We start from the raw sequence: 9,601 nt of genomic DNA, 5'->3' as shown, positions 1-9,601 counted from the left end.
TTTTACCGATGAGGTCCATAAACATTTTGTTAACGAGCCTTTGATAAGTTGCATCGGCATTTTTCAACCCGAAGGGTATCAGTCTATAACAATAGAGGCCTCGATCTCTTATGAAAGAAGTGTGCTCCTCGGCCGGGAGCATGGGTATTTGGTTGTAGCTGGAGTATGCGTCCATGAAGCTCAACAACTCGTGCCCAGTCGTGGAGTCTACTAGCTGGTCAATCCTTGGGAGAGGAAAGTTGTCTTTCAGGCAAGCTCTGTTGAGGTTGGTGAAATCGATGCACACCCTCCACTCGCCATTGTGTTTCTTTACCAAAATCGGGTTGGAGACCTATCTCGGATAGGTAGCTTCCCTGATAAAGCTATTTTGGATGAGCTTCTGAACCTCTTCCTTTAGAGCCTCATACCTTTCAGGATTGAGGACTCTCATTTTTTGCCTGTGTGGGGCAACCTTAAGATCGACCTTCAGGTGGTGGCAACTGACCTTGGGGTCTATGCCTACCATGTCCTCATGCTTCCAAGCAAAGATATCAAGGTTCTTACTTAGGAAATCTTTAATCTTTTCCTTCAGAGTGTTGGATAAGCCCTTGCCCACTCTCATCATCTTGGATGGGTCTCGGGAGTCCACCAAGAAGTTCTCAAGTTCCTCGACTGGGGAGGCTTGAGGTTCGTGTTCAATTATACGGGGATCGATCTCCTCACTGACCAAGACCTCCGGATTGGGTGGTGCATCTATCATATCAATATCTTCTGGTTCAGTGGGAGCATCATTTGGGACGTCAACCATGACTATATCGGCTATGATTACATGGACGTCCCGGGGCTTTACCTTTTTGATGGAGCTTAGATAGCACTTTCACAACCCTATTTGGTCACCTCTCACCGTTGCTACCCCATTTTCCATTGGGAATTTCATGTATAGGTGGTGGATGGAGGTGACTGCTCTCAATTCCTTTAGGGTTGGCCTACCTAATACCCCATGGTAAGCCGATCGACTGTCGACAATGAGGAACTCCATGAAGTTCATCATAGTTTGGGGAGACTCCCCCATCTCCACTGCAAGCGTTATCTTTCCCCTTGGAGTGATGCTATCTCTTGTGAATCCATATAGAGGAGTTGTGGTGGGTGTCAACTGATGATCCAATATCATCTTGTCAAAGGCGGATCCAAATAGAATGTTGACAGAGCTACTGTTGTCAACTAACATTCGCTTGAGACCATTTCGAGCTATGACGGCCCTCACAACAAGTGCATTGCAATGGGGAAAGTGAACTCCTTCGACGTCTTCCTGAGTGAAACAATAGGTAGAACTTGGTTCCTCCAGGAGCTGCTGTCCACAATGTAACTTGTCAAAAGGGGGTGTTTAGCCTCCCGGGCGTAATTCCTTTTGGCGTTTCATTTTTTACTGCCAACATAAGGGCCTCCAAATATGGTATCTATCTCATGGATAGGGGCCTCATTCTGGATTTGTCAGTTTCTTCGGTGCCTGTGTCCTTCCCTGGGCCTCTCTGTCTCACTCTCCTTTCATCGTGGGGAAACATCCCTTTGATGAAAAGCAGCCTCCTCGTGCCCACATTGGTTGTCGTGCCTGGGCGGGGGCCTGTTTGCTTGGAGCGATTCATTTCTGTGCCTGAGGAGTTTCCCACATTCCACCCCTTCTTTGGTGGTGGTGGAGTCTTTGCCGGGCTGTTTGGGCAGCGGGTGGATGAGGTACATTTGCATTTTCTCTTACTCTTCTGGGGGGTGTCTTCGTTTGAACTCATTTATTTGTCTGACTTCAGATTTTGCTAAGTTGTGGGGCTTCCTCTTGTTCTTTTCCAAGAACAAATCCCTTTTTCAAAGGGGTTGCCCAAATGTTCTTCAATAAGCTTCCACCACAAGATTGTTCGTGGTTATGGTATGGTTTCTCACAGACGGTGTCAATCTGTTGACCCCAAAAAGTGTTGCCAACAGATGCGAGACCCACCGGCACACACGTGAGCGAAGGTCCTACACGCTAAGACACGTGGATGGTCTAGAACGAACGAATTGGGGGCGTGGGAGTACCTCAACAACGTGGGATGAGAAAGTTCGGAATCCGATGAGACGTTCTTAATCCGATTGTACAATAATTACCAATCGACGTTTGTAAATGTATATCTAAATATGTATGAACTCGTTTGTGTTGTAAGATAATAAGAGAGTAAAATGTGGTTTCTTGTATTGATTCTTGCATTAGCCTTTCAATGTTATACAGGGAAAGTATTTATAGTGTTACATGTGAAATGACAGACCTTAGATGAGGTGGCACGTGGCCTCATCTCCTTAATTCAAACATTCAATCCTAGGCATCATCCTTGACTTGCTAGCTTGCTGTGTATTTATTGCTTGTGCAGAACCCCCATGCTAGTGATAAGACTTGACATATGCACTCATGATAAACGTTCCATCAATCATTTAAACAAGATTTTCATGTAGAAGATCTCTTGGGAGAGATGATCATGGAAGAAGTTCCTTCATGGTTCGGGGGCTTCTGCCACTCATGTATTACTTCCGCTTTAGGGCTTCGAAAATATCCACAGGCCTCGGCATATGGAGTTTGGCAACATTAAAGGCCTCAGTATATGGGCCTCGGCATGACGAGCCTCGGCCATACATACCACCTCGGCTGGAGTGCCACCGTGGCTTGGATTGAGTGGGCCATAGGCCCACGTATATTGGCCTAGTATGACAACACGTAACAATACTAATAACTTGTTAGACGTTGATGGAAGTCACCAACTAAATGCACAGAGGCCAGCAGCTCCTCCCAAATGGCCGGCACCAACATTCTTCATGGGTAAGAATTATAAAACTTACTATAAAATTTTAAATAGAGTGAACATTTTAGTTCACTAATTTTGAAAATCGCAATGTGCTAAATAAAGGTCCTGAAGTGAACCTTAATTACTACCGACCCTTGCATCTAGCTGCAAAAGAAGGCTACTGGGTTACTGCTAAAAGTATCATCGACAATCATGGTGCTGCATTGACAGAGGTAATCTCACTCCAAGGAATGACGGCAGTTCATGTGGCGGCCAGCAGCTCCCAGTCCGAATTTGTGGAGAAGCTGGCAGACCTAATGCCGACTGCTGCACTCAATGCACAAGACAAAAGGGGTTGCACCGCACTTCACTATGCAGCTGTGGGGGGAACTGTAGATGCTGCCACAGTAATGCATTGGTAGAAAAAACTGGGCTCTGCCTCTAGCTACAGACATTGATGGAAAGACCCCGTTTTTCTTTGCTGCTAACTGGGGTGCACGTAAGGAAATATTATGGTACCTTTCTACGTTGACTACAGATGAGCATCCGCGCTATGCCTTTACTGGTCCTTGTTCAAGTTCGCTAATTTTGGGTATTGCAGCTGCAGGTTTCTATGTTTAGTGCCTCTGAAACTATTTCAAGAAAAATCAATTTCACGGATTGAGCTTCGATCTAGGCTTTACTTCTCCTTCTCTTTGCACTAATTAGTTGGATAATCACTGGCACTGCATCGGACAATTTAATGGAGTAGCAATTGTTGGAAAGTGGAATAAGAATATTAATTTCTACATGTATGTTATATTAAGAAAGAATTATTCGAAGTTTTATCCAAATTCGATGATTAATTCTTAATCTGGATCTATATCACAAACTTCAAATTTTTTGATCCAAAAACTTGATGTTCCAAACCCCCAAGCTGATGATATCCTCTGAAGTCAAAAATTACATCTGTGGGTGGGTACCAATAAACTAATTGCGGACTGGTCATAGGAAAAAAGGAATGTCAACATCTTTTTAGCATTTTTATGCTTTTATATGCATATATTGTGTTCGAGTTTCTCCAATTATTATTATTATCATTTTGTATTTTTTATTTTTTTCCCAGACATTACATTGGATCTTCTTCACGGGTATTCGCATTTGGCTACTGCAAGAGATGAAACAGAGACAACAATATTGCATGTGCTTTCCGGGCACCCTCATTCATTCCCAAGTGGAAGTAGACATAGCTTTTGGGAGAGATTCATTTATTCACGTAAGTGCTTGCTACTCCTTTTCCATGGCTTATAATAAACAAAAGTTAACAGTCTTAATTTCAATTTAGCTCTGGAGATTCTTAGTTCTCTCGCGATATACATGATTTTTACAAGATAAAGAACAGATTGGCTATCTGAAAACAATTTTACTTCCTTTTCAATTAGATTCAATTCTTGGAGTGAAATTGCTTTTTTATTTTTCAAACTTTAATTGCAAATATATACGCAACTTCAATTGTTGAAAGAGCCACAACCTATTGCAAATCAGACTTGATGTTCGCATTCTTTTATCTTTGTCACTTGCATTCACTGTCAACATACCCTTCAAGTTTAATACCATCTTTGCAATGCTTAACTAAACCAAAATCTAATGTGCTTTTCATGTATCTGAGAAGCCATTTTGAAGATTCTCAGTGTTCAATACTTGGATTGGACATATATCATCTTAATACACTAATAGATCTAACAGCACTATAGTAAGGTATATTTAACATTTTCTCGGCATCTATTGCTGTCTTATGTTCAGCCAAAAAAAAAAAAAAAATTTCAGCAAAAGGCAGAGTTTGATTCCAGCATGAAATCTTTCCAAAATTTTATGAGAGAACTTTTCTGATATAGAAAAAGTGAAGAACACGTTCTATCTGTTGTTATGTCCATGCCTAGAATTCTTTTGGCTAGACCCAAATCTCTCTTTTCAAACTCAAGTTTTAACTAACCTTTGTTTTCTTGTATATTTTAAGTTGCTACCTGCCAATAAAGTATCATCCACATACAACAAAATATATACTCTAAGATGATTATCAAAATGTATAAAGTACAAGCAATGACTTGCTTCCTAGAAAGCCTATCTTAATCACATAAGTATTAAATATTTTGTATCATTGACTTGGTGCTTGTTTTAGACCACATCAAAATTTTCAACTTTTATTTTTTACTTTAAAAGCATCATGGTGATTGCTCCATGTAAATTATAGGAAAAAATGCAGGTTTATTATAGTTTTGTGGTTCTGCTTTGGCAACTTAACTAAGCTAAGCCAGTTTTCTTGCAGCAGTCGGATGGTTATGTAAAGCTGTACAAGTAATGATAAATTATTGCAATTACTACATTAATTTTCAATGACTCAAAAGTTCAGTTTTTTAATTTCTCATTTGCAGAGCCAAGATTGAAGCATGTGTATGGTCGAAAGCTGGTACACAAACAGTGTTTTGAACTAATAGAATTTGTTTGCAAACAAGCTGTATTATTAGATAATGAGCAAACTCTATACTTCTTCTTGGATGGCGGAATTCTACATGTTGCCACGGTGAGAGGAGTAGTCGAAATTGTAGAAGCAACTTTGAACTATGTATCAGATCTACTTTGGTACAAATACAGTAACCATACTCTATTGCAAGTAGCTATCAAGCATCGTCGAGAGAAGTTATTCAATCTTCTGATCGATGAGACGGCACGGAATACATTTTTAGCTTCTGGATTAGATAATGACTCAAACAATACATTGCATATGGCAGCCAAATTGGCACCATCTCCTCAACTCAATGCTGTTATGGGTCCTGCTTTTCAAATGCAGAGAGAATTACAGTGGTTTAAGGTATTAATTTCCTCTAGGCATCAATACAAACTAATCGACATTTATAAATTTAGCATCCTTAAAATTTCATGCAATGCAGGAGGTGGAAAAAATGGTGAACGATAAATATAAGTGGCAAATGAACTCACAAGGAAAAACACCAAGGGAATTGTTCACAGAAACTCACAAAGATTTGCTCGAAATGAGCGAACAATGGATGAAGGATACATCAAACTCATGCATGGTGATACTACTCTCATAGCCACAGTTGTGTTTGCTGCAATTTTTACTGTACCAGGAGGAAACACAACTGATAATGGCATCCCTATCTTTTGAAGAATAAAAAATTTGTGGTTTTTGTCGTAGCAGAGTCTTTGGCTCTATTTTCCTCCATTTCTTCCCTCCTTTTATTCTTATCTATCCTAACTGCGAGATGTGCAGGAAAAGATTTTCTCGAGTTAATGCTTAGGAGATATGCACTTGGTTTTGCTTCACTATTTGTAGCCATAGCCTCTATGATGACAGCATTTGGTGCAGCATTTACGATTGTTGTTGATGAAACATATGACTGGGTTTTCATCCTAATGATGGTATCGGCTTGCATTCCAGTTTTCTTGTTTACAATATTGGAGCTTCCTTTGTTTCGGAATATAGCCCTATCCACCTATGGTCCCGGCATGTTTATAAGTAAACTTAAAAGCCGACCATCCATGACTAACAAATACAGATGATGATGAATTTCACTTTTGTTTGATTAGCTTTTTCCATGCCTTTGTATTGCTTTGCATTTATACTTAATGATACTATCAGTGGTTTAATTGTTGTACCTGTGTTCCGAAACTTTTTCATTGCTTTCTTGTTTTCAATTAATTAGTACATCTTATTTTTAATGCCAGCTTCTATCTAAATATTCTGTTAGCATGGTTTTAAATGAAAGAAAGTTTTTTTGTCAAGCTTATATATTTATTATTTTTTCTCTTATTTGAAAGTTGACTTATGTAAATGAGTGAAAACGAGAGTGGATGTGATCCAAATTATGAGAAGGCAGCGAAGAATTGTAGACAGATAGTAGATTGTAAGACATGATTTCGAATCTATATTGAACAATGGACAAGGAATTGGCACAGGGAAAGAAGAAAGGAATGCAAACTTTGAATGGCACAGACAAATGCCTTTGGTAATCGTTGAAGTTTTTTTTATGCTCTTTACACATATTTAGACGAAAATTGACAATGTGTTGATTAACGGGGGTTTGATGATAAAATTACCAAGGAAAAAGTTGAGGACATAAATGCAACAACAAGCAAAAGAAGTGATCTTTATTATTGTTAAAATATGGTGTAGCAAATAGGGGTGAACGCGGTTCAATTTGGGTGGTTTGCATCATATTTTTAACTCAAATCATTTCATTCAGTTTGGAAATTTTCTAAACCAAGTCAAACCATTTTATTTTTCGAATCAAACCATAATTTGCGATTTGATTCAATTCGATTTTAATCCACGATTTATCCATCGACATTATAGTAATATATTTTTAAAAAGTTAACATTTAAGTTTAAACGAGCTAATAATGTTACATGTTAAATATATTCATATTTACCATAAAATTCATGAATAAATTATTCTCAAAGTTGGTTACTAAAAGATGTTAATAAAACAAATAAATCTTTCTTTATTTTTATTTACATTTTCTTGTTTGACTTTCAAATTGTCACATAGCAGTTGATAAAGGTAAAATTACATTCTGTTATTATAGTTTGATTAAAATTCTTTCGTCTTGTTAGCGAGATGTTAAATAAGGATTGAACAGAATATCTTTAGATGTACCAAGTTTGATAGAGTTTAGGTTTATTGGAGATTGACGAATTTCATTTTCTAACTATTTTATGAAAGTAGAAGGTAATAGTAATAGTTAGGGAACTTTAACATTTTCACACAATCCATAAACTCTGTTCTTCATTTTTTTCAAACCACACAAGTTCATTAATCATCTAAGCACACAAATAGTCATTTTTTCCATTCAAAATACAACTCATAAGTATATAAGAAGTTTGAAAAAACAAATAAAAGGAAGAGTAATGGAAAAATTGCTTGAATGAAAAATTTGAAACTTACCGAAAGAGAAAAGAGAAAGAGGTGATTCATGTAAGAAATAGCAGACTAACAGGCAAAATGTGATTGCCCTATTCGTTCAGCAATGACAGACAAATGACAAATGTTTGGGAAATAAAAGTTTACATTAGAGCTTCAGAAACTTTGACATGATTTGCTTTTGTAGTTTTGTTGAGTAATGATTTGGATTGTCGAAAACATATGTCTTTTTATTATTATTTTTTTTTTCATTTCATATGCTTTGGGAATAATTTAAATTGGTTTAGATATCTTGTGAGAACGTGTTGTAAATTTGTTAAACCGTAGCCAATAATAATGAACTTAATTTACTTTCTATGATTATTTCAATGGGTTGTTTGTAATTTGTATTGCTAAATTGATATTCTTTTTTCTAAAAAGTGAAAACTATAAAATTTATAAGTTAATAAAATTAATGTTTTAATTAAATTTTTTAAAAGTGGTTTGGTTCGATTTTGTGCGATTTTTAAAAATTGAAATCTAAACCAAACCATTTTGAAACAGTTTGGTTCAGTTTGAAGGGAAAAATCGTAGGTCCACGTGGACTTGAACCAATGTTTCAATTCAACGATTTTGATTCGATTTGCGATTTCGCGATTTTTATGTGCAGCCCTAGTAGCAAATATATTGTGATGTAAGTATCATTACCTTTTACTAGGGGTGGCCATTTTAATCGAAATCGAATCTCTTGAATTGAAATCGAACCGAAACCAAAGGTTCCAATTCGGTTCTTGAAAGAAATAAATAGGAATCAAAACCGAAAATCGAAAACCGAGTGGGTCTGGTTCAATTCTTGGTTCTTGAATTGGAACGTGGGTAACCGAATGAAACCGATTTTTTATTTTTAGTAATTAGTAGATTGCATAAAAAAAATTACAAAATTTAATATTTATAACTTAAACACTAAATAGGCTGCTCAATTCAGCCCAAAGAAAATATCCATTCCAAAGCTTTTGGCCCATTTTAGTTAGAGGAAATTACATCGTCCCAAGGCTTTCAAGTTTATAAATCATGGGCCCAACTTTTCTGATCAAATATTCGGTATAAACCTAACCCTAAAATTCAAATTCATTTCAGTCCATCCTTCATTCTCTCTCTCCCTCTCGTCTCTCTATCCTCTCCATCACACGAGCAACCGCCGCCGTCGGAGACCACAGCGTCATAGCGACGACCTCCTCCAAACCTGTGAGCATTGTTGCATGGTGGCTCGCAACGTCGGCGTCGCTATAGATACTGCAAAGAGCGGTGATGATTGTCGATTGGTTGTCGAAGCAAATTCATGACCTTAACCTTCTTCTACGTTCAGTAGGTAGTGATTTTGGGTGTTATCTCCTTCACTTTTTGATATGTAGGTAATGATTTTGGAGTTTTGTTGGTTGTATTTTCAGATCTTGGCCATGGTTGTGATGATGATGTTGGTAGTAGGATCTAATTGTTGGTTGTTTTGGGGGGATGTGGTTGTAATGTTGGTTGTGGTTGTGGTCATGGAAGTGGTGGCGGTGGTTGTCGTGGGACGCCATGGGATAGGAGTGTTTGTTAGTGGTTGTGGTGGTGGTGGCGGTGGTGTTTCTGATTGGTGTTACTATGGGTGCAGTTGTGTTAGTAATGTTGGGAGATGGTATATTGTTGTGTGTTTAGAGGTGTTTTCTGGCTGTCGTGGTGGTCCTGGTGGCTGTGATGATTTCTGGTGGTGGTTGTGTTGGTGGCGGTGGACGCGGTGGTGGTGTCAAGATTAGATATTGGATGTCTGTGATCGTGATTGTGACCGTAAACTGTGACATTAAAATTCGATCACTTGTCATTAAAAAGTAATTTGTGACCATCAAATTTGAAAATATGTGACCTGTGACCTATAATTTTT

The 9,601-nt window shown here is 38.0% G+C and overlaps 1 protein-coding gene across 1 annotated transcript; it reads left to right on the top strand.

The window, feature by feature from the left end:
- Positions 1-2,706: 2,706 nt before the first annotated feature.
- LOC111373907 lies at positions 2,707-6,341 on the top strand. Its single transcript, XM_022996505.1, has 7 exons — positions 2,707-2,818; positions 2,907-3,190; positions 3,249-3,390; positions 3,889-4,038; positions 5,195-5,631; positions 5,711-5,854; positions 5,949-6,341. The coding sequence occupies exons 1-7, from the start codon at positions 2,707-2,709 to the stop codon at positions 6,339-6,341; spliced, it is 1,662 nt and encodes a 553-aa protein (XP_022852273.1).
- The last annotated feature ends 3,260 nt before the right edge of the window (positions 6,342-9,601 follow it).

The sequence above is a fragment of the Olea europaea genome, chromosome 2 (assembly GCF_002742605.1).
Source record: "Olea europaea var. sylvestris chromosome 2, O_europaea_v1, whole genome shotgun sequence".
In the NCBI taxonomy this organism is placed as follows: domain Eukaryota; kingdom Viridiplantae; phylum Streptophyta; class Magnoliopsida; order Lamiales; family Oleaceae; genus Olea; species Olea europaea.
This window is presented reverse-complemented; position numbering and strand designations above follow the sequence as displayed.

What these genes read in the sequence shown, in the direction of transcription:
- LOC111373907 (XM_022996505.1), top strand. Translation starts at nt 2,707, where the DNA reads ATGACAACACGTAACAATACTAATAACTTGTTAGACGTTGATGGAAGT. An exon ending in GAACTGTAGATGCTGCCACA is followed by an intron (nt 3,191 to 3,248) that starts GTAATGCATTGG and finishes ATTGATGGAAAG; the next exon opens with ACCCCGTTTTTCTTTGCTGC. An exon ending in GGAGAGATTCATTTATTCAC is followed by an intron (nt 4,039 to 5,194) that starts GTAAGTGCTTGC and finishes TCTCATTTGCAG; the next exon opens with AGCCAAGATTGAAGCATGTG.